Below are 25,725 nucleotides of genomic sequence, written 5' to 3' on the forward strand. Positions count from 1 at the left end.
GATTTCCTCCCTAATCTCAAAGGTGTTCATCTTTCCCTAGTTTACTGGTAAAACAACATGTGGATTGAGCTCAGGAGGTTTCACACCCCAGAAGTTTAATCACTTTTACCCTTGGATTTCCCATGGCATTTCATAGGTGTGTCAGCCTGGTTTGGCTAAAGGAACATCCAGTGATCCTATGTGTAAGAGATACATAATTATATATATCATGCAAACATCGCAGCCCTGTCCAGATTTAAGTCCATAAGTGTCAAAGTGACAGTTATGAAGTAGCAATGAAAATAATTTTATGGTTGTAGGGAGGTCACCGCAACATGAGGCACTGTACTGAAGGTCGATGCATTCCTTCATTAACGGTCACTGAAGACAAAGAGTACTGGTTTATATAATCCAGTCATTGAAAATCTCATTAAAGAAAAGGTTAAGGAAATAGCTGGGAACCATGGCAGGCAGAACATAGAGACTTCCAGTTAGAAGGGGCCAGGTGTTGGGCTGTCTCATTTCATTTTTTTTACATGAATTTATTGGAGGCTTGTACAACTCATCACAATTCATCCATCCATCCATCCATTGTCAACCACATTTGTACATTTGTTGCCTTCATCATTCTCAAAATATTTCCTTTTACTTGACTCCTTGCGATCACCTTTTCTTTTTTCCCCTCCTTCATGAACTGTTGAGAATTTCTAAATTATCTTTTAAAGTCTTATATTTATGTCTTCCTTAACCCACTTTTCTGTTGTCCATCCCCCTGGGAGGGGGTTATATACAGATCATTCTAATCAGTTTCTCCTTTCACCTCACCTTTTCCTCACCTTCCTAGTCTGTCTACTCTCAAAATGGGTCCTGGAGGGTTTATGTGTTTTGGGTTGTTTCCAACTCTTACCTCTATCTCTGTACCTGTCTGGTCTAGACATATTTGTAAGATAGAATTGGGGTCATGATCGTTGGGGAGAAGAAGCATTAAAGAACTAGAGGAAAGTTGTATGTTTCATCAGTGATATACTGCACACTGACTGGCTTGTGACTCCCCCGTGACCCTTCTGTAAGGGGATGTCCAGTTGCCTATAGATGAGCTTTGGGTCTCCACTCCCCGTTCCCCCTGATTCACAATGATAGGAATTTTTGTTCTGGGTTTTTCATGCCTGATACCTGATCCTAACAACGCCTCATGATCACACAGGCTAGTATACTTCTTCCATGTGGACTTTGTTGCTTCTAGCTAGATAAAGCCTTTAAGACCCCAGACTCTGTATCTTTTGATAGTCAGGAACCATCAGTTTTCTTCACCACATTTGCTTTGTACCCAGTGTTGTCTTCAGTGATCTTGTCAGGAAGGTGAGCATCATGGAATGACAGGTTAATAGAAGAAAATGTTCTTTCGTTGAGGGAGTACTGAGTAGAAGCCCAATGTTCATCTGCAACCTTAATACTAAACCTATAAATATGTGCCTAGATCTATTTGCCCCTCATCATATATATTATATGCCTGTACTTAGACCTCTATAAATGCCCGTTGCTTCCTAGTTCTTTCCTCTATTTCCTTCTCTTTCCTCTTGTCCCACTCTCATGTTCATCCTCTATTTTCAGTAATTCCTCTCGGTTACCTTGTCCTTGATCAAATCCTACCAGGCCTCCTATACTCTCCTTGCCATCGATTTTAGATTACTTGTTGTTCCCATGTCCCTGGGTTTGTTTTAACATCAACTTCCTTTCCCCCAATACCCTCTCCCATGTACTCCCGGAACCATCAGTCCAGTTGTTTTTTCCTCTGGATTGTTCATCCCACCTATCTTATCTAGGCTTGCAGAGACAATAACATGCACAAAAATAAGACAGATCAAAACAAAGCAACAAAAGACACAAAAAGAGTAACAACTAAAACAAAACTGACTTTAAAAAAAAGCCTGTAGGTAGTTAAATGTCTGTCTGTTGACCTTTAGGAGTGTTTTCCACTGAAGCCTAATGGGATGACACACCCTGGCCCCAAAGTCTATTTCTGGTACTACAAGGGGATTTCATAACTTTTCTTTTGGTGTTCTGTTGCACACCCTTAGTGTTTTGCCTTGGTGTGGTAGGGTCTGATGGGGCTCAATTCCCACGCCGTCTCCAGCGTTGTCCCCCGTAGCAGTAATGGGTCAGTGAGGGAAGTTGTGTCTCCTGGTGCGGCTTCTCTCTGTGCATTGGCTGCTCTGAGCAGGAATATCCTCAGGGCTTGGTGGGCCAGGATGTGCTCCACTCCCTCTTCATTTGCTCCCATGTGCTCATAGCAGACATGTCCCTTTCTCTGAGCTGAAACTTCAGTACTGTCCTCTGAAGTGAATTCTTCTGGGGACAGGGGGCCAAATGAATCTTTATACCAATATGTAACCTGTTCCATCCCAGACAAACATATACTTGTGTGGTCTGAGTGAGCAGAGTTAGTGGATGAAGTTGTCAAATCCAGTTGAGGAGGGCGTGAAGTACAGGAAATTGTTGAGTTCAGCAATGGTGTAGAAGTTGTGGAGTGGTGTATCTAACCTCCACTTCATTGGAATCACCGTTGTGCTGATTGTGTTTCTCATCCATTGTGTATTACTCAAATAATTATGCTGCACCCAAATTACATGCCTCCCCCCCATTATTAAAACCTCCTTAGCAGCTTTTATGAATATGTATTTAATAGATTAGAAATAACTTCATGGCACTATTTGTGACTATTTTATTATTTCAAAATCATTTTACTAGGGGCTCATACGACTCATCACAATCCATCTGTACATCGTGTCAAGAACCTTTGTACATTGGTTGCCATCATTCTCAAAATATTTGCTTTCTATTTTTTTTCTTTAATATTTGCTTTCTACTTGAGCCCCTGGCATCAGCTCATTTTTCCTCCTTCCTCCCATGAACCCCTGATGATTTATAAATTATGTCATATCTTACCCTGTCTGCTGTCTTCCTTCACCCACTTTTCTGTTGTCTGTTTTCCAAGGAGCGATCACATGTAGATCCATGTAATCAGTTCCCCCTTTCCGACCCACCCTCCTTCCTACCCTCCCAGTATCGCCACTCACACCACTGGTCCTGAAGGGATCATCCGCCCTGAATCCCGTTTCCAGTTCCTATATGTAAAAGTATACATCCTCTGGTCTAGCCAGAGTTACAAGGTAGAATTGGGATCTTAATAATGGGGGGTGGGGGGAGATTTAGGAACTAGAGGAAAGTTGTATTTTTCATCATTGCTACAGCCCACCCTGGCCGGCTTGTCTTCTCTGATTTTCTCATAAGCAAACCATTGTCACAATGTACCCTTTTCCTTTTAACCTAATATAAACATCGCATTATCCTTTGATTAAATTAGCTGGGGTTATGAAAATTCCACTTAAATATATTCCAGTATAATTCCAAGCTTTCTCCAATAAGGCATGGTATGTTTCTTCTTCATTCATGACTTCATGCTCAGAGCCATGAGTTTAAAACCCATTATTGGAAATTCTGCATTTCAATTATTCCTTTATACTGACCTGGGAAACCTCAGCGAAAGTGTGTGAATAATCCCAACAATCCAGTATTATTACCCTGTAGGGTTTCTCTTGTAAGTAACTTCTCAATTATACCAGGTAGGGTTACAATGAGTGAGAACTGACTTGATTAGGAACTATGGTGAAACAACATTCCAGATAGCAATTATCCATTTATTTTGAAATTCACATTACTTATTTATGACATGAACTCAGATTCTCATTCAGTTTATTGATACAAGGCAATCAACTATATGCTTTGGGTAGTGTTCTTTAATTTTGGTATGTACATATGTATTCGAATTTCCAAGCCTCTATATTCCTTATTTGCCACCGGATATACTTTGTAGCCATAATGAGGTAGATATTTTGCTCTATTCTTGTCCCACTAATGTATCAGTTTGTCCTATGGCTTATAAATAATTAAATTGTATTCAGTCACTGGGGGAACTACCACCGTCACGGGATTCAAAGGCACTGTCACCACATTCACTGTATTCTGAGGAATTCTCTGCTGTACAAATCCACGGTTGTCACTTGATTCCATTCTGGCCAAAGGCCCTCCCACATGAAGGTCATTCTCATTCATGAGGACCCCACTGGTGTTTACTGACACAGGAGAAGCCACTCTATTGCCAGGGCTTTCCTTCTGCATGCGATCACTCGTGTGTGATGACACCTGACTCCCTGTGGAGAGCTTTCCCACCTTGTCTGAATTGAAAGCTTTTCTACTTTTGTGGGTTTCCTTATGTGAAGAAAACGTGGAGATACAGGTAAATGTTATCCCGCACTCATTGCACCTATAGGTAAACTGTCCTAGATCATATCCTTGATGAGACAGGAGCTCTTCCTGGGTTTTGAAAGCTTTGTCGCACTCACTGCAGTGAAAGGGTTTCTCTTTGTGAACTTTTAGATGTTTATTGAGTGCTGACTTCTGGGTATAAGATTTTCCACATTGATTGCATGGAAAGGGATTCTTTCCCGTGTGAAATCGCTCATGTGCTGTAAGACATGCCTTTTGGCTGTAAGCTTTACCACACTCACCACAGACATAGGGTTTGATTCCAGTATGAATTCGCAGATGAATATGGAGATTTCCTTTATGAGCGAAGCGTTTGCCACATTCACTACATACATGTGGTTTCTCACCAGTATGGATTAGTTGATGAATCTTAAGGCTTTTCTTCCCTGATAAGCTTTTTCCACAATCAGTACATATATGGGATTTCTTACCAGTGTGCGTTCGCTGATGGCGAATAAGCATTTTCTTCCCTGAGAAGCCTTTTCCACAATCACTACATACATGGGGCATCACTCCACTATGGATTCGATGATGATTACTGAGAGTACTTTTCCTGGTGAACCCTTTTCCACACTGATCACATGTGTAGGGTTTCTCACCAGTATGAATTCGCTGATGGAGACTAAGCATTCTCTTCCCTATGAAGCCTTTTCCACAATCAGCACATATATGGGGTTTCTCAGCAGTATGAGTTCGCTCATGGATGACGAGTTTCCCCTTTCGTGAATACCCTTTTCCACAGTAAGTGCACACATGGTGTTTCTCTCCATTATGAATTCCCTGCTGAATACTGGAATTGTTCTTCTTCCTCTGATGCTTACTGCATTGTAATTTAATCCAATTACATTTTTTAGACTCAAGAAATTTCATTTCAGCACAAAATTGCTCTTGGTCAGCAGAGAGAAAGGTTTTGTCACCTACATCAAGCATAATATACTCCTCTATTTTATTGTGTCTTCTCTGGTTGACTGTGTGTAAAGTTAAAATTGGTTTCACAGTTTCTTCACGTAAGTGAAATGTCCCATGACTTTTCGCAATAGAAACATTATTTTGGTGCTGATGAACACTTTCTAAGGCATCATGTTCGCAGCACTGTGCCATTCTGTCCACTCCTCTTCCTTGTCGTGTGCATCCAAGCACATGGTCATGGGCTTTCCAGATTTCTAGGAAAGAAGGGAATAATGAATCTTTCCCTCAGGTTGATTTGCCATAATGGCTTTTCAGAAAATGTATCCTTCTAAGTTAGATCTTCAGTCGCAATTATATGAATGTAAAGAATATACCGTGTTAAATGTTACTTGCCCATAATGCACACAAGTGGAAAAGTAAAAGTTAGTAACATAGAAACAAAGTTAGGTAACAAAAGTGAAGTGAGTGCAAATCCAAGCCTGATCCATAAGACAGAGCTGTAACACCAAAGAACTGGCAGAGACGCAGCATCATCAAGACCCTGAGTCAGAGGGTCCAGGTGCCTGAAAGGATACAACTGAGTGCGTCCCATCAAGAGACTTGCATGCTCAGTGGAGAGAGAGCCTGTGCGCAATTCCCTGGGGAAGCAGGTCTGTAAACTCTCAGTACTAGCGTGTGGGAAGCAAAGAAGGAGAAGAGGGTGTCCACAGATGACTCCTCTATTCCCACATAGTAAGAAGTCTGGCAGCTGGGTTTCTGGGGTGGAGGGAGGCCTTCACCTATTCATTCTCATAATTAATATTATTCCCCACTCTACCCTCTCACAATAGTGCTACCGTATGGTTACCTCTCAGAAGCACATGGCTCATTTATCCCTATTTGGCAGCTTTACTAGAGAGCCACATAAGTGTTACTGCTGTCTGGCCTCTGAAGGCAGCCACGCCCCCATACCTGCCCAGGACGATGGTGTTAGGTGACTCCTCCTGTATACTCAGGGAACTTTAGGGTTAGGGCACAGCCCATTGTGTAAAGTATGGGCCACCTGTAATTAGGGAGCTTGCATCCTCCTAGAGTGCATACAAGCCTTAATGGTAAATAGATTTTCTTTCTCTGCAGGAAAAGATTTGGTGGAAAGATGAAAAATCGCAGTTGGGATCCCGGTTTGCTAACAGCCCAAAGGGAGGGGCTGTTTATGGTTCCATAGGGTGAGGAGAGTAGAGGATCCTCCCCAGCAAATGCAGCCAAGGAAAAGACAAAACTTCAGAGTTCCCCTAACAATAATTCTGTCTCCAGCTTCTTACAGCCCAAAAGGCTTATTGTTTATGTGTTCCCAGGTGAAAGAGAATGCAAGTGAAGGGTTCCTCAGAGCAGGTGGCCCAGGAAGAGAGGACACCCATGGCATGGCACGGGGGACACTAAGATGACCAGAGAACTTGCCTCCCATAGCACACGTTATCAGAGACATCAGAGAGACCGGGCCTGCTGCAGCAGACATGGTCAGAAACATCGCTGATTCATGAGCAAAGCAAGTGCTGCCTTTCTAAGACTCAGGACTTTCCCACCATGGCTACTGTCACCACAAACACTCTAGGACTGTCAAACACGCCACACGGACATAGGGGGACGGTGAACAGGAGGGCTGAGCTACAACCAACGGTTTCCAAATTATGGACCTGCAGCAGCAACTGATGCTAAAGTGTTATTGGAAGATTACAAATTCAGTGTAACTGATCCTCAATTAGAAACCATTTGCAGGGTTATGAGGGAAACATCTCGTCAGATGCTCGACACAGAAACGTCATTCCTCAGGTTGTCCCTCCGTACTGTATGGAAACCTAAGGTGCTGCTTGCTAAGACCTGCTCCATGGCTATATATTTGGAGGTGAACTGCTTAAAGGCTATCAGCCATCTAGAGAAATCAGATGCCATAGTCTCTCCTACCCTAGGTGGGGCCCACTCCCTGTTAAGGACAGTGGATTAATCAACTCAGGGAGGAGCAAGGTTATACTGACAACTTGACTTTAGAGCTCACCAATCTTGTTACATGTGTGCCCGTAGTGTACACATCCCTGTCCTTCCTATTGCATGTACATGCCAAGCTCCTCTCCTACTGCACATATGCTTATGGTAATAACCCCTTCCTGTTACACATGTCATTAGTGGGGCTTGCACGTCCCCTAAGTAGATATAATCCATCATTGGAAATATGTTTGTTGTCTGCATGGAACTGGATGCGGAGATTAAAGCTGTCTGGCAGGTGAGCAATTGCATGCCTTATCTTGTCTCATGTCTCTATAATTTACCATCAAACAATTGGTAGATCGCTCAGAGGACTTGGGATCAGGAGCCTGGATCTACAGTCTATCACAAAGCTTTATCTTTGTGTCAACTGTTTGGCTTCCAGTCACCCCTTTGGTCCTGGTAACTGCTTGCTGTGCCTGCAGAAAGCTTCGGCTTCTGGAGGAAACTCACACCACCTATGCAGCCCTTTCCAATTTGGAACATAATATAAAAGAGGCAATTGTGGTCAACCGAGGGACTGGATGAGAATGCAATGCACCTAAATCACGCATGTTCATAACTACGGGGCTGGATAGCCTACTCTGCTGGCAGAAGACCCTCACCATTATGAGATCTAAGTAAGTCTTACTATACATTCTCAGGACTGGCCACAATCCCTCCAATAAGCACCCACAAAGGAACTTTCATTGAGGAGCTGCCATATAAGATGAAGCACTCAGGGGTCTGGCTATTCTCTGTGCCTCGAGGTTTTCTGTAAATAAGAATAAGCAGGCTTGTAACCAACCACCATAAATGTAGCAAACCCCTGGGGAAGGCTCAAGGACATTGAGGTCAATTGTAGAAAGGTCAATGACTCATGTCACTACTTGTTTATTAAGTTACCTGCTTACATTATACATTATGTAATATGTATGACGTGCAAGCTTTCTGAAAGATCTGTAAGTTCCATTATATAGACCCATTGGAAAATACATTCTCTCTCAGTCCTGACTGGGGACTAGGAACCACTGTACCCTTCTGTCAGCCTTTTTATCCCAATCACAAAGTCGCTTCTGAGAAAATATTCACGTGTTAGGGAGCCCCTGACACCAAAACACAATCGTTCTGCATGAGTGTTTTCAGCTAACTCACCTGAACACATTCCAACACAGCTTTTTTCTAATACAAATCCTGGTGGTTCTCCCCGTTCCAACCAAGAGAACGCATCATGATGGCTAACTTGATAACCTGTCCGTGAGAAATCACAGAATCTTAGACACACCAAAATCGACTTTAGGTTTGTGGACACATACTGCCACTTGGAGAGCACCATAACCCCAAATAAAGACAAAGACAAGGCCAATCACTAGAGAGCTCTCCTCACCGATGGCCACCAGGTGGCGGTAGGTCTCCAACATCACATCCTGATAGAGGGTCTTCTGAGCAGGGTCCAGGAGCTGCCACTCCTCCCAGGTGAACTTTACAGCCACATCGCTGGGTGTCACAGATTTCTGTAAAAGGATTGCATTCAACGAAGGTGACAGTAACCAGCCTTTTGATAGTATCCTGAGTCCATAGGCACAATTGCACAGCGAGTATATATAAAGATTATAGTGAAATCATAGCGAGTAAGACAGATGGCTAAAAAAAAAACGGAGTCAGACACATTTCATGGTAGTATGCTCATCTCTGGAATGCCCAGGACCTCAGCAGCAGATCCTAGAAGAGAGTTGTAGAGGGTCTATCTCTGACCAATGCTTATATATCCCTTGTGCCAAGCAAGCCCGCCTGATTACAGATAAACACACGTCACAGAAAGGGGCTGTTTCATACGCAATACAGCAATGACGGGCACCATCTACGGGGTGTACAAGGAGCAGGAAGAGGAAGGATAAGGGGTACACATGTGACACAATGGGCAGACCCAAGATTCAGGAATGGCAGCCCAATCTTGGTTGTCTTTGAGCTGGTCTCATGTATTTTGTGGGCTCTCCATGGAAACCATCAGGATCCTTATCAGTGGGCTGTCAGCTCCACTGATGGTGCAACAGACAACAGTCTGATGGCTCTGGATGCTGATGCCTCAGGGAGGTAACTTCTAGGCAGCTCCCCTCTCAGTGTGCTGTCCTCGTTGACCATGTGCTGCAAGCAGTGTCTAGGTCTGACGTAGATTTGAGGGAAAAGCCTTTCCATATCCCACAAATGAAGCACTTTTCATGTGGTGACATGGAAGAGATGTAAGGACATTTCATTGCTCAGTTCTCTGCAGTGCAGGCTGCATGCACCACCTAGGCCTGCTTCTGTGTATTTCTTTCCAAATGTCTGTTAGTAAATGCAAAACCTTGTGACAGTGAAAAGTGTGCCCAGTACACCCACACACGTGACACAAGTCCTTACATGTTACAGTACAAAGTGAACAGGACATGGTGAAAAACTGTTGGAGTTTCACCAGGACCCACATTATCAGAACCTTTGTAAGGTCATTGGCGCTAACTCTCCCGGGCAGTTCAGGGTCAATGCTTTGAGATGGAGCTCAGTCATCTCAACTCTTCAACCTATTCTGTCAGTTCTTAAACGAGTCATTCCTCACACAGCACTCTGCCTCTCTTCTAGGTGCGCTAATCCACTGCGAGGGCCCAGGTAAAACTTGATCAGGAAGGCGAGGTTATGCTCAAGACTAGCATAAGTAAGCATGCGCATCATGGCCCTTTAAGGTCCTCGTCTCTGGAAGGGAACACGGAGGAGGCAGTGCTATTGAAGACCTGTGTTGAAGAAATGAGATGGTGCGGCACTATCAGATAAGATCACCCATGGATATGAAAGGTTCATCTCCAAACAATCAGCCATCTAAGTGAGATGTCAAGGAAGTCCACAAGGAAAAAGCAACACACCATCAGCCACCAAAGGACTGTGAAGTGTACAATCCAAAATTGAAGGGCGGGATTGGGATCAGAGCCTAAATTCTGAGAGTCTGGTTCGCAGAACAAGGACAGAGGGAGCCCAATATTCACTGGTGGAAGTATACAGGAAACAGATCTTTGGTCAACTCCCTTTCCACAATTGAGGGAAAGAGAAGAGCGGTCCTTAAAGGTAGTGCATTGATAAGTTGAGTATACAATGTCAAGGGCAGAAACTTGACTTGAAGAAGTGAACATTTTCAGCACTTTCCTGGACCTGATCTGTTTATGAAAAATCATGTGCTTGGGCTGTAGTATTGTTTGGTTACTGAGTGTACACATTCTGGGATACCTCCGGAGTATTATGTCATTGGGGGTTACCCTCTTGAAGTGCTGATATATGCTTTTTAATCTTTGCAGTCAGGAAAACCAGAACTGATGAACCTATAGAGTCAGCAAATAGAATAAGGGATTTGGGGGGAGGGGGACAAGGAGGAAGCAGTGGGGAGAAGTGGTGATGTTGTCAAGGGGTCAATGTAAAAAAAAGTTTGGAAACGGATTGTGGTAGCAAATGTACAATTCTGCTGGACATGATTTAAATACGGAATGATTTGATTTTTTATTAAAAAACAAAAATGAAAGCATCATCGAGCGAGGGTTTTCCTTCTTCAGTACAGAGCACTCTTGTCAACAGCAAGTCAGATAGTTGTTGGCCATCTTAAAAGCCTTCCAATTACAAGTTCCTAATGGTGCTGCCATCGGTCACCATCGGCTCTGCCCTAGGGCCTGTTCTACTTCTGTAGTAATTGCTTGGCCACTGTGAGCATTCTACTCTGGCTCAGGCAGGGAAGTGGCTGTGTTGGCCTACGAAGTCAACACTTTCAAGGAAACAGAAAGTTGTCTGTTTTGTTTTTTTCAATTGTTAATATGAAAGCAGCAGGCAAGAGATTCAAAGACCTATTGCATGAACCCTTTGGAGAAATGGGTCTCAACCTGCAGGTCTCAACCCCTGTGGGGATCGAACAAAGCTTTCACAGGGGTGGCCGAAGACAATCGATAAACTCACATATTTCACAATATAAAATGACTTATTGTTTTGTAATTAATCACTGTGCTTTATGTTTATATTCAATTTGTAACAATGAAAATGCCTCCTGTTTATTAGAAATTTACATGACAATTCATAACACTGGCAAAATTACACTTATTAAGTGCCAACAAAAATAATCTTATGGCTGGAGTCACCACAACATTAGGAACTGTATTTAAGGGTCACGGAATTAGGAAGGTTGAGAACCACTTTAGAGTAATCCAAAGCAAGAATGTTACTTTGAGGACCAGAAGACGCTGGAAGCAAGCCCTGGTATTTTCAAGTGCTTCATAAGCATGTAAGAGTTGGCGTTGACTAAGGAAGCCCAAAGAACAAGGGATGTGTTGGTACTGTGGTGCTTGGTGCTGGTCAAGAATATGAAGTGTCATCAATTGCCAAAAGGGCAAACAAATCTGTCTTGGGAAAAATTCATAGAAGAGAGTGCTCCTTCGAGGCAAGTATGGCCAGACCTTGCCGTATATACTTCGGATACGTTGTCAGGAGAGACCAGTCCCCAGAGAAAGATGTCGTGCTTCTTAAAGTAAATGGGAGGGAGAAGGGAAGGCCATTAAGGGGGACAGGATGATAGTTTCTGCAAGAATGGGCTCAAGCATAGGATTGTTCCATTATCCATAAGGTCACTAGTACAGGACAAACTCTGTGGCACCTGACAACAGCATTGTGAGCCAGCAGCCTGCTGTCTCGCCCACTTTGGGGTCTTCAACCATTGCAACAGCAATCTGTCATTCGTCTGGATTTACCAACTTCCCCTTATTAGGCAGCAGTAGGCTACCTGACCTGATCACCTGGGTTCATCAGACTTTACTAACACAGCAGTGAAGAAAATCCTCCAGACGGATATCTACCTACCCTAGGGATTTGGGATTGCCAGTTTCGACATCCTAGAGACTTATTTCCTTCACATGTCTAGTTTGGGCCTGAGGTTGATAGTGATTCTCTTTCCTACCTGAAACATGTTGGAATCCCCCTGCCATTTTTAAACTACTAACACTAATAGGTTGGCTAACAGTTTGGGGACCCAAAGCCCATGTGTAGGCAACTGGAAATCCCCTTATGGAAGGGTCGCAAGGAAGAGATGAGCCAGTCAGGGGCAGTGTAGCAATGGTGAAACATACAACTTTCCTCTAGGTCCTAAATGCTTCCTCCCTCCCCACTATCATGATCCCAATTCTACCTTACAAATCTGGCTAGACAGAGGATGTACACTGGTACAGATAGGAAACAGAAACAGGGAATCCAGGACAGATGACCTCTTCAGGACCAGTGCGGAGAGTGACTATACCAGGAGGATGGAGGGAGGGTTGAGTGGAAGGGGGAACCGATTATAAGGAACTACATATAACCTCCTCCCTGGGGGTCAACAATAGAAAAATGGGTGAAGGATGAAGAAATTCCTGCTCAGAGCAGTCAATCCACAAAGAAGACCACATGGCCAGCCCCACTATGAGTCACAACATAGTCCTACAGGGGACAAACTGGGGACACAGTGTAGGAATTCCACCCGATGTGATCCCAGCACACGGAGACAAAACACTAAGGATGTGGAACAGAACAAGAGGAACAGCACAACAAAGTCCTCAGGGAATAACAAAAATATACTTTGGGTCCATGTCTTGGCATCCCATCAGACTGGACGGGAAAACACTCCTAAAGGCCAACAAACAGTCCTTAAACTAACTACAAGCTTTTCCTTCTTGTTCTTGTGTTTTGCTATTTGTCACTGGCTTGTTGATTTGTTTTATTGCTTGTTTTTGCTCTCTTTTGTTTTTGTGCATGTTATTATCTCCACAGGTCTGTCTAAATAAGATAGGCTGGATGAACAATCAGGAGTAAACAACTGGACCAACAGTTCTGGGGGGGGCATGGTAGAGGGGGAGGTGGGAGGAAAGGAAGTGGTGTTAAACCCAAGGACAAGGGAACAAGTGATACAAATCTGTGGTGAGGAGGGTGTAGGAGGCCTGGTAGGATGTGACCAAGTGTAACTGAGAGGAATTACTGAAACCCAAATGAAGACTGAACATGATAGTGGGACAAGATGAAGGTAAAAGGAAGTAGAGGAAAGAGCTAGGAGGATAGGTAATATAGATAGCTCTAAATAAACGCATGTACATATGTAAATATATTTATACATGAGGATGTGGAAATACTTCTATGTGCATATATTTATGGGTTTAATATTAAGGTAGCATTGGACATTGGGCTTCCACTCAAGTATTCTCTCAATACAAGAACACTGTGTTTTATTAAACTGGCATCCCATGATGCTCATTTCTCAACATGATCACTGGAAACAAATTTGTGCATAAGCAAGTGTAGTGAAGAAAACTGATCATTTATAAATTATCAAGGGTTTGTGAGGGAAGGAGGAACGCGTAAGGATGGGGGAAAATGAGAGGCTGATAGCAGGGGCTTACGTGGAGAGCAAATGTTTTGAGATGAAGGCAATGAATGTACAAATGTGCTTTACACAAATGATGTATGGATGGATTGTGATAAGAGTTGTATGTGGCCCTAACAGAATGATTTCTTTAAAAAGAGTGAAGGGAGATGTAGGACAGCATAAAATGTGACAAAATAACAATTTATAAATTATGAAGGGTTCATGAGGGAGTGGGGAGAGGGTAGGGAGGGGGAAAAATGAGCGGATACCAAGGGCTTAAGTGGAGAGCAAATGTTTTGAGAATGATGAGGGCAACGAATGTACAATTGTGCTTTACACAATAGAGGTATGTGTGGATTGTGATAAGAGTTGTATGAATCCCCAATAAAATTATTTTTAAAAAACCCAAACTATTAATAGTTTAGCTGATACATTAATTACAGTGGTTCTCAACCGTCCTAATGCTGCGACGCTTTAATACAGTTCTCATGTTGTGGTGTTATTTTCATAACCGTAATTTTGCTAGTTATGAATAGGGGACCCCAGTGAAAGGGTCTTTCAACCCCCAAAAGGCTCACAACACATGGGATAAGAACCGCTGATCTACAAGAATGTTGCTCTTCAGGATTTTATGTAAGATAACCTCTAGAAAGAAACTTACTCAGACAAGGTTGATGTTCCCCTCATAATCAGTGTTATTCCTGATCTTATACACAGCTGATGTTGAAATCTGAGTGAAAGTTTATTTTTCTCCTGCTTCTACTCTTCCAAAGGTGCAGTTTTCTGATGAACTGGACTGGCATCATACGGGCTGCTACAAATCAATTAGGAACCCAGAAAAAGCAAAACAAGCCAAATGTCACCTGAGCGTTGATCATTTTCTTTGGTCCTTAGGACACTGCCTGGAGCGGAGATGCTCTTTGTGTTTTCTGGATCAGCGCCACTTTTGTTCAGACTGCTGTCAAACTCATCCCCAAACCAAGCACCTCATCTTCCATCCTCCCAGTGATTCTCTTGTGGCTGGAGACTCAAAACCTGCAGGCTGATGGGAAATTATACAGTGTGTGACATATCACCAATAGGTCTAGAGGCTGTTATTACTATTGCTATTACTGCTACGATTCCTGTCTCTTCTTAACATCAATCCATAATACTACTGAGTGGTCCTTTATTCAGTGACTCAAAGTATATGCTACGGACAATACAACCAATGATTCAAATTCTGGATAAATGCTGTGTTGGCAGGGTTCTCTAGAGAGACCAACCAGATTGCTAGTAATTACATATAAATATATTTCTAAGGATAGATACATAATACGAGAAATGAACCGTTAAATTATATACAGATAGATAATACAAGAACTTAACAGTTAAATTATAAAGCAGTGAGACACTAGCAGTCCTTTTAACACTTGAGAGCCGCCAGCTGACAGTCCCCTTCTGTAGAGAGCGCTGGGCTATATATACCCAGGCAGCAAACAGCAAGGCAGGTCCCCAACTGTCACCAACTGTCGGGTCCCCAGCTCCAGAGATGAACATTCCAATTGTGTGGGCTTAAAGGGACCTCAACTTACAGCGACACAGTCCACAGGCTAGGCATCCCACAGGTAGTGTACCCCTTTAAATTGAGGCACAGAACAAGCAAGGCGAAGCTCAACAAGCCATTTATCCCTCTGCCCTTCAGTTAATCCTACTTTTGTTTATAGGCCAGGCTGGCACAATAAATTATCGCAAATGGTAAACAATGATCTTTAAAAACAATGAAGGCTGGACACTGAATACACACGTAGTTGGAAAAGTAAATGAAAAGGTGATATTCAACATGCAAACAATTCATGGTAAGGAGTGATTCTCAAGGGAAATAATACATCACTGAGTATTGAAGAAGGCATGTCATCCACAAGCAAAACCCAAAACCCAGTTCACGGCCATCAAATGCATTCTGATTACAGCGACGCTTTGGGACAGGACAGAAGTGCCCCTTGTGGCTGTCCAAGACTAACAGTTTACAAGAGTCAGCCTTTTCTTTCTCCGGGGGTATGGCTTGTCCTTTCCAACCGCTGACCTGGCAGTTAATAGCCCTATTTGTAACTGGACATGCTCACTATGCACCTGCAACATCAGGCACTAAGAATGGCCAACACCCTCAACCACCCCCACCCCCAAGTGAGGACTGATAGTGGGGGGGGTTAAACAGTAGCTTGAAGGCAGGATTGCTCTGGTGTCAGCACAGGCGCGCCCTCTTCCAGGGCTCATTCTATAAGAAACTCCTCTTGCTCATTAGGTTCCAACATTCTTTGGGCTCAGCAGCCTCCTCTTTCTGACCATTTTTTCCACGTGGATCTTCACGCTCCCCCCAAAGCAGTAATGTTCAGTCTCCAACCATCCCACGGCCACGCCATGCTGCCTGGAACGCTTTCCAGAGGCAGCATTTACTATCGGACCGAAACCCCCCTTTCCTTCATAAAAATGTACTTGGATTTACACAAGTGCTTCCGCTGGGCGAATTCTTTCAGTGCTGAGAAGGAAGACCGGGGATGGAGGGGATTGCAGAACCTTAACGTAACCACGACTCCACCAGCCTTTGGCACACGGGCGTGCTCACCACTTCCCGGCGAGTCCCAGCGCAACTGTTAACGGTCCCTGACCCGGTGCGTTCCGTCCTCAGGGACAAGCGCACAGACCTGCGAGCCTCACCGTCAGCCCGCCCGGCCGCGGTCCACGGGCGCTCGCCCTGTTGGTCCCACGGCAATCGACGCTCGCCTGCCCCCCAGCTCCACCCCGGCCACGTCCCGAGCGCAGGGGCCCCGCTTTGCTCAGGTGCTCACCTAAGATTACAACCCCCGTCTCCCTCCGGCCCCTCGGGCGTCCCGGGAAATCACACTCGTCTCCGGAAGCGTCCACGGCCCACGGCGCCCGCAGAACGTCATCAACGCGCGCGGCGGCTCCGCGCGTCCGCGAGACTCCTGGGAACGACGGCGGCCGCCGGGGGCCACAAGTGTCCGCGTCTCCAAGCGCGCCCGCCCGCCGCGCCCTCGGCGCGTTCGCGAAGCCTCCCCAGGTGCCTAACGCGGCCCGAAGGAAAGGTGCGCGTGCGCGTGCGCGGGGCGTCTCTCCGCCGTGATCTGGAAGTCAGCGGATTGTGAAGTTATCTGGATTGTCAGAGTTACTGCCGCCTCGAAGGCCCCGCTAAGGCTCTAGTAAGTGAAGGTTAAGGTCAAGTCCCGGACGAGAGGGAGAGAAGAACATAAAGGAGGCAGACACAATTCATAGCAGCATGCTCACCTTCACCTCAGCCCCTCTTGGAGCTCCCAGCGGACGCGGGAGAAGAAAGCCCGCCATAATATAGATATGCATTTTTACCGTGTTTAGGCAAATATAAAATCATGTAAACTAGTGGTCTCAAATGTCATTTTCTTGGATGATCCCTCACTATGCTTTCATATACATAAATATGTATACATATTGCTCAGTATACTTTCATTTGTCATTGTACAGTCATAGCAAGAACAGAGAGCCTTGCTCATTAGCTTTGGATGTCTAGTTTGGTAGGAATGGTCACACATGACTAGCTAGCAGGTGACATGTGGTTAGGATATTTAAATAACTGAACTTTTAAGTTCTGCATCTTAAAATAATCACAAATTACTAGGATCAAGTTATTCCTAACCTATTTAGGAATACATACCCAGAAAAATTCTCAAGTTTTTATTAACTTGGGGTAAACCATTTAATTTGGATGCAGCTTAATTTTTGAGCAATACACAATGGATGTGAATCACAGTCAGCACAAAGGTGATTCCTATAAAGTGGACGTCAGATACACCACTCCCACTCCCCAACTTCTACACCATTTCTGAACTCAACAGTTTCCTGTACTTAACCCCCTCCTCAGCTGGGTTTGACAACTCCATCCACTAGCTGTACAGACTCAGACCACACTCACAGGTGGGAATGGAACAGGTTACATATTGGGATCAAGATTCATTTGACCCCCCCAACTCCAGAAGAATTCACTTCAGAGGACAGCACTGAAGTTACAGCTCAGGGAGAGGGACATATCTGATCAGAGGACACTGGAACAAAGGAAGGGGGAGTGGAGCACATCCTGGCCCACCAAGCCTTGAGGACTATATTCCTGCTCAGAGCAGCCAATGCACAGAAAAGAGCACAGGGCTAGCCCAACCACGAGACACTATGTCCCTCACTGACCCAAAGTGCTACAGGGGACCACAGTAGAGACATAGTGCGGGAATTGTGCCCAATCTACCTCACCACACCGACGCAAAACACTAAGAGCGTGCAACAGAACAGCAAGGGGAGCAGAGTAATGAGGTGCCCAGGGAATACCGAAAATAGACTTTGGGGCCAGGGCGTGGCATCTCATCAGGCCTGATTGGAAAACATTCCTAAAATTCAAAAAACAGACCATGAACTATTTATAAGATTTTTTTGAGCGTCAGTTTTGTTTTGGTGGTTGTTGTTGCTTTGTTTTGCTCCATCTTTTTTGTGCATGCTATTTTTGTGCATGCTATTGTCTCTGCATGTCTAACTAGATAATATAGATAGGATAAAAAACCCAGAGGAGAAAACATCAAGACTGATGGTTCTGGGGGTACCTGGGAGAGTGGAGTCAGGCGAAAGGGACTGAATGTTAACAACAGGGACAAGGGAACAGCAAGAGATCTGAAATTGATGGTAAGGAGGGTGTTGGAGGTCTGGTAAGCCTTGATCAAGGGCAATATAACCAAGTGGAATTACTGAAAATGAAGGATGAACATGATAGTGGGACAAGAGGGAAAGAAAGGAAATAGAGGAAAGAAGTAGGGGGCAAAGGGCATTTATAGAGGTCTAAATACATATCTATATATGATGAGGGGGAACTAGGTCTATGTACATATATTTATAGGTTTAGTATTTAGGTAGCAGATGGACATTGGGCCTCTACTCAGTACTCCCTCAATGCAAGAACACTTTGTTCCATTAACCTGACATTCACTGATGCTCACCTTGACACGATCACTGAAGACAAAGCAGATGCATAAGCAAATGTGAAGAAAGCTGATGGTGTCCAGTTACCAAAAGATATAGAGTCTGGAGTCTTTAAGGGCTTGAAGATAAACAAGTGGCCATCTAGCTGAGGAACAACAAAGCCCACATGGAAGAAGCACACCAGCCTGTGTGATCATGAGGTGTCAATAGAACCAGGTATCAGGCATCAAAGGCCGAGGATAAAAATTCCTATCATTGTAGATGTAGATGAGGGGAACTGTTTGGCTACTGAGTGTACACATTCTGGGATACCTCCGGAGTATTATGTCATTGGGGGTTACCCTCTTGAAGTGCTGATATATGCTTTTTAATCTTTGGAGACAGGAAAACCAGGACTGATGAACCTACAGAGTCAGCAAATAGAATAAGGGATTTGGGGGGAGAGGGACAAGGAGGAAGCAGTGTGGAGAAGTGGTGATGAAAATGCCTCCTGTTGGCTGTACACTGGTGCATATGAGGGTTGGAGGTACAGGGAATCCAGGGTGGATGATACCTTCAGGACCAAGGGTGTGAGGGACGATGCTGGGAGAGTGGAGGGTGAGTGGGTTGGAAAGGGGGAACTGATTACAAGGATCCACATGTGACCTCTTCCCTGGGAGAGGGACAGCAGAGAAGGGGGGAAGGGAGACTCCGGATAGGGCAAGATATGACAAAATAACGATGTATAAATTACCAAGGGCATATGGGGGAGGGGGGAATGGGGAGGGAGGAGGGAAAAAAAAAGAGGACCTGATGCAAGGGGCTTAAGTGGAGAGCAAATGCCTTGAGAATGATTGGGGCAGGGAATGTATGGATGTGCTTTATACAATTGATGTATGTATATGTATGGATTGTGGTAAGAGTTGTATGAGTCCCTAATAAAATGTAAAAGAAGAAAAGAGAAAAAAATGATTAGGGCAAAAAAAAAAACCATGAACAAAGCAAGAATGTTCTGTGTTACCACTTTTATTCACTTATACAACAAGCTCTAGCCAATACAATTAGGCATAAAAATTAAATAAAAGACATGCAGATTGGAAAAAAAAAAAAAGAAAATGCCTCCTGTTTATTAGATATTTACATGACTATTCATAACACTGGCAAAATTACACTTATTAAGTGGAAACAAAAATAATTTTAAGACCGTGGTCACAACAGCATCAGGAACTGTATTAAAGGGTCACCAACTTAGAAAGGTTGAGAACCGCTGCTTTAGAGTAATCCAAAGGAAGAATGTTACTTTGAGGACCAGAAGACGCTGGAAGCAAGCCCTGGTATTTTCAAGTGCCTCATAAGCATGTAAGAGTTGACCACTGACTAAGGAAGCCCAAAGAACAATGGATGTGTTCGTTCTGTGGTGCTTGGTGCTGGCCAAGAATATGAAGTGTCATCAGCTGCCAAAAGGGCAAACAAATCTGTCTTGGGAAAAGTACATAGAAAGTGCTCCTTCGAGGCAAGTATGGCCAGACCTTGCTGTATATACTTCGGATACGTTGTCAGGAGAGACCAGCCCCGAGAAAGATGTCTTGCTTCTTAAAGAAAATGGGAGCGACAAAGGGGAAGGCCCTCAAGGAGACAGGTGATAGTTTCTGAAGAATGGGCTCAAGCATTGTTCCATTGTCTAAAAGGTCACCAGTACTGGACACTCTATGGCACTTGCTGTCTCGCCCGCTTTGGGGTCTTCAGCCATTGCAACACCAATCTGTCATTGGTCTGGATTTACCAAGGTCACCTTATCAGGCAGCAGTAGGCTCCCTGACCTGATCACCTGGGTTCATCAGCCTTTGCTAACATAGCAGACTGTCAGTCCTCCAGACAGATATCTATCTACCCTATCGATTTGGGATTGCCAGTTTCGACATCCCAGAGACTTATTTTCTTGACACATCTGTAGTTTGGGCCTGAGGTGGATCGTGATTCTGAAACATGTTCAAATCCACGTGCCATTTTTAAACTACTATTACTAATAGTCTGACTGATACATCTATGAGAGTGGTTCTCAAGTTTCCTAATGCTGCGACTCTTTAATACAGTTTCTCATGTTGTGGTGACCCTTAACCATTAAATCATTTTCAATGCTTCCTCTTAAGTGCAATTTTGCTACTGTTATTAATAGGGGATCCCTGTGACATGGTCGTTTGATCCCAAAAGGGCTCACGACCCATAGGTTGAGAACCGCTGATCTATGAGAATGTTGCTCTTCAGGATTTTATGTAACATAACCTTTAGAAACTTACTCAGACAAGGTTGATGTTCTTCTCATAATCAGTGGTATTCCTAATCTTAAACACAGTTGACGTTGAAGTCTGAGTGAAAGAAGTTTATTTCTCTCCTGCTTCTACTTTTCCAAACTTGCTTTTGTGACAAACTGAATTGGCATCATACAGGGTGCTACAAATTCATTAGTGAGGTAGTTATCGTGCCAACCTGGCCGATAAACACAAGTAGAGTCAATTGAAGGGTGGAGGGAAAAATGGCTCTGTGAGCTTCGCCTTTAAAGTTCTTGGGTCTCTGTTTTGTGATGGTTGGATCAGGGTGCATCTGCCTTAACCAGTTCCCTGCTTCAGCTGGCAAAGCTCACTTCCTGCAAGACCTCCCTGAGAAGCCTTATGGAGCTACCCTGATGAAGCCCTGGGTGCTGGTAAAGAGGTGTAAAGACTCTTTCCAGGACTGAGATGCTTACACATTCACTGACTCGGCTTTCCTGCTGTTGCAGTCAGTATCATTGCATCAGTTTTGTGAGATGGAGGAGGTATTTGTGGATTGGTGTTGGACTTATGGACTAACAGACTTGTGGGTTTGGGCAGCACTGGGTTGGGATGCTTTCTTGATGTGCACTTAACCTTTACATGAAACTCTCTTATACATGAGTTTTGTGGATTTGTTTCTCTAAAGTACCCCCACTAACACGCAAAACACAAAACATGCAAAACTCACCTCAGGGTTGATCATTTTTTTTTGTTCCTTAGGACACTGCCTGAAGCAGAGTCTCTGTCTTTGTGTTTACTGGATCAGCTCCAATTTTGTGCAGACTTCTGACAAAATCATCTCCAAACCAGGCACCTCGTCTTCCTTCCTCTCAGTGATTCTCTTGTGGCTGGAGATTTAAAATCTGTAGGCTGATGGGAAATTACACTATGCGTGACACATTATTACCAATAGGTCTAGATGCTATTATTATTGCTATTGCTATTACTATTCATGTGTTTCTTCTTAACACAAATCCACAATACTGTTGACTGGTCCTTTATTTAGTGACTCAAAATATATGCCATGGAAAATACAACCTATGATTCAGAATTCTGGATAAATGGTACACAATGATTTTTTTAAAATAAAGACTATACACGATATACACATGCAGAGTGGAAAAATAAATGAAAAGTTGCTATTTCTACTTCACAACATACAAACAATTCATGGTAAGGAGTGATTCTCAAGGGAAATGATGCATCACTGAGTACTGAAGAAGGCATGTCATCCACAAGCAAAACCCAAAACCCAGTTCACTGCCATCAAATGCATTCTGAATACAGCAACCCTTTGGGACAGGACAGAACTACCCCTTGTGGCTGTCCAAAACTAACAGTTTACAAAAGTCAGAGCCTTTTCTTACTCCGGGGGTGTGACTTGTCCTTTCCAACTGCTGACCTGGCAGTTAATACCCCGATTTGTAACTGACAAGTGGGAAACATGTAACAGTTTACAAAAGTCAAAGCCTTTTCTTTCTCCAGGGGTGTGACTTGTCCTTTCCAACTGCTGAACTGGCAGTTAATAGCCCGATTTGTAACTGACAGGTGTGAAAATGGGGGCTGAAGGGGCGTGGTAGTCACCAAATGTGGACACTAAAGGAAATTAACTGGCCATGCTATAATAAAGGGGGCTGAAAGAATTCAGACACCTAAGGGGACAATCCAAAGCTGGGCATGCTCAGATTGAAGTCATGTACATACAGGTAAAGGTCAACCTGGGCATGCACACTATGCACAAGCAACATGTGCCTCAACTCAGGCACTATGTACACTGGTACAGATAGGAACTGGAAACACAGAAAATCCAGGGCAGATGATGCCTTCAGGACCAGTGATGTGAGTAGCGATTCTGGGAGGGTAGAGGGAGACTTGGTTGGAAAGGGGGAACCGATTACAAGGATCTACAGGTGACCTCCTCCCTGGGGTCGGACAACAGAAAAAAGGGTGAAGGGAGAAGTCGGACAGGGCAAGATATGACAAAATAATAATTTATAAATTATCAAGGGCTCATGAGGGTGGGGGGAGCAGGGAGGGAGGGTAAAAAAAGAGGACCTAATACCCAGGGCTTAAGTGGAGTGCAAATGTTTTTAAAATGATGAGGGCAATGAATGTAAGGATGTGCTTTACACAATTGATGTAAGGATTGTGATAAGCGTTGTATGAACCCCTAATAAAACGTTAAAAAAAAAGTCAACATCCTCAACCACGCCCGCCCCCCATGTGAAGATGGACGGGGGCGGGGGCGTTTAAACAGTAGACTGAGGGCAGGATCTATCTGGTGCCAGCACAGGCGCGCCCTCTTCCAGGGCTCATTCTCTAAGGAACTCCTCTTGCTTATTAGGTTCAGGCATCCTTTGGGCTCAGCAGCCTCCTCTTTCTGCCCATTTTTTCCCACGTGGATCTTCACGCTCCCCCCAAAGCAGTAATGTTCAGTCTCCAACCATCCAACGGCCACGCCATGCTGCCTGGAACGCTTTCCAGAGGCAGCATTTACTATCGGACCGAGCCCCCCCCCCCTTTCTTTCATAAAAATGTACTCGGATTTACACAAGTGCTTCTGTCGAGCGAATTCTTTCAGTGCTGAGAAGGAAGACCGGGGATGGAGGGGATTGCAGAACCTTAACGTAACCACGACTCCACCAGCCTTTGGCACACGGGCGTGCTCACCACTTCCCGGCGAGTCCCAGCGCAACTGTAAAGGGTCCCTGACCCGGTGCGTTCCGTCCTCAGGGACAAGCGCACAGACCTGCGAGCCTCACCGTCAGCCCGCCCGGCCGCGGTCCACGGGCGCTCGCCCTGTTGGTCCCACGGCAATCGACGCTCGCCTGCCCCCCAGCTCCACCCCGGCCACGTCCCGAGCGCAGGGCCCCGCTTTGCTCAGGTGCTCACCTAAGATGAAAACCCCCGTCTTCCTCCGGCCCCTCGGGCGTCCCGGGAACTCACACTCGTCTCGGGAAGCGTCCACGGCCCACGGCGCCCGCAGAACGTCATCAACGCGCGCGGCGGCTCCGCGCGTCCGCGAGACTCCTGGGAACGACGGCGGCCGCCGGGGGCCACAAGTGTCCGCGTCTCCAAGCGCGCCCGCCCGCCGCGCCCTCGGCGCGTTCGCGAAGCCTCCCCAGGTGCCTAACGCGGCCCGAAGGAAAGGTGCGCGTGCGCGTGCGCGGGGCGTCTCTCCGCCGTGATCTGGAAGTCAGCGGATTGTGAAGTTATCTGGATTGTCAGAGTTACTGCCGCCTCGAAGGCCCCGCTAAGGCTCTAGTAAGTGAAGGTTAAGGTCAAGTCCCGGACGAGAGGGAGAGAAGAACATAAAGGAGGCAGACACAATTCATAGCAGCATGCTCACCTCAGCCCCTCTTGGAGCTCCCAGCGGACGCGGGAGAAAGCCCATCTGCGCTACCTGGAGATATTTATAGGGAGCCACAGACATGCATATTCAGTAGTTACATACGTCACCGGGTGGGTGGGAATCACAGCACAAGTCCCTGAGCTCACAGGTGAGGTAACTTAATACCTGCACTGGGGAAGGGACGAGGGGGATGGGTGCCTTGGCGGGAGGAGAGGGTCAGGAATGCCAGCTTCCATAGGGAGACAGAATCCACCGCGCATGCGCACAGTCCAAGGCAGCACAGCTGCTAGGGGAGAACCTGGGGGAGCCACATTCAAAGCAGGACGATGCACCACACCCCATCTCCAGTTTACCAAAGTGTTGTCTATTCCAGCGGGGAACACCAGCTTTGCAGATTCCCTCTGCTAAAGTTAGGGAATGTAGTGGGGCCATTCCCATACTGGATGGCGCTACTGACAGTGTGGGGGAAACCAGCCCCTCACAATCCTGTATTTGTGGTTTCCTACACCGTATTTGCATGTGGGAAGGACAAACAGTGGCTAGGAAGGTCATAGAAAAATAATCCATCACACCACACTGGTTCATGAGATTATTCATTCACTTCCAAATATAGATATGCATATATTTTTTTTTTCCGTGTGCAGGAAATTTAAAATCTTGTAAACTACTGGTCTCAAATTTCATTGTCTTGGATGATCCCTCACTATACTTTCATGGACATAAATATATACACTTTGCGCTCAGTATACTTTCATTTCTCATGATACAGCCCTACCAAGAACAACAGAAAGCCTTGCTCATTTGCTTTGGGGTGCAGTTTGGTAGGAATGGTCACACATGACTAGATAACAGGTGACATGTGGTTAGGATACTTAAAGAACAGAACTTTAAGTTCTGCATCTTAAAATAGTCACAAATTACTAGGATCAAGTTATTGATAATCTGTTTAGGAATACATACTCAGAAAAACTGTCAAGGAGTTTCATTTTTTTCCAGGCTTTTTTAATAACTTGGGGGGAGGCATGTAATTTGAGTGCAGCTTAATTATTTGAGTAATACACAATAGATGTGAATCACAATCAGCACAATGGTGATTCCTTTGAACTGGAAGTCAGATACACCACTCCCACTCCCCAACTTCTACACCATTTCTGAACTCAACAGTTTCCTGTACTTCACCCCTTCCTCAGCTGGGTTTGGCAGCTCCATCCACTAGCTGTACAGACTCAGAGCACACTCACTGGTATATGCTTTTCTGGGATGGAACAGGTTACACATAGGGATCAAGATTCATTTGGCCCCCTTCCCCCAGAAAAATACACTTCATAGGACAGCACTGAAGTTACAGCTCAGGGCGAGGGGCATGTCTGGTGAGAACACCCAGAAGCAAATGAAGCGGGAGTGGAGCACATGCTGGCCCACGAAGCCTTGAGGACTATATTCCTGCTCAGAGCAGCCAATGCACACAGAGGACCACAGGGATGGCATCA

At 44.9% G+C, this 25,725-nt stretch overlaps 1 protein-coding gene across 5 annotated transcripts in view; it reads right to left on the bottom strand.

Annotated features, from left to right (window-relative positions):
* LOC142432278 (zinc finger protein 350-like) overlaps positions 1–24,239 on the bottom strand; it is a 38,942-nt gene extending 14,703 nt beyond the window's left edge. The window contains exons 1-7 of one of the 5 annotated variants that reach the window (XM_075537408.1): positions 23,776–24,226; positions 21,572–21,753; positions 16,486–16,728; positions 14,467–14,645; positions 8,600–8,726; positions 8,368–8,463; positions 3,431–5,468 (exon numbers count right to left, since the gene is read on the bottom strand). In XM_075537408.1, the coding sequence (XP_075393523.1) occupies positions 3,910–5,468; positions 8,368–8,463; positions 8,600–8,726; positions 14,467–14,481 (1,797 nt within the window). In that variant the 5' untranslated portion in view covers positions 14,482–14,645; positions 16,486–16,728; positions 21,572–21,753; positions 23,776–24,226 and the 3' untranslated portion in view covers positions 3,431–3,909. Of the gene's footprint in view, positions 1–3,424; positions 5,469–8,367; positions 8,464–8,599; positions 8,727–14,466; positions 14,646–16,431; positions 16,729–21,571; positions 21,754–23,775 lie in introns of those variants that run through there. The other 4 variants (XM_075537407.1, XM_075537411.1, XM_075537410.1 and 1 more) reach the window with 4 other exon arrangements.
* Between the last annotated feature and the right edge of the window lie 1,486 nt (positions 24,240–25,725).

This window comes from Tenrec ecaudatus, chromosome 18 (assembly GCF_050624435.1).
Source record: "Tenrec ecaudatus isolate mTenEca1 chromosome 18, mTenEca1.hap1, whole genome shotgun sequence".
Taxonomy (NCBI): domain Eukaryota; kingdom Metazoa; phylum Chordata; class Mammalia; order Afrosoricida; family Tenrecidae; genus Tenrec; species Tenrec ecaudatus.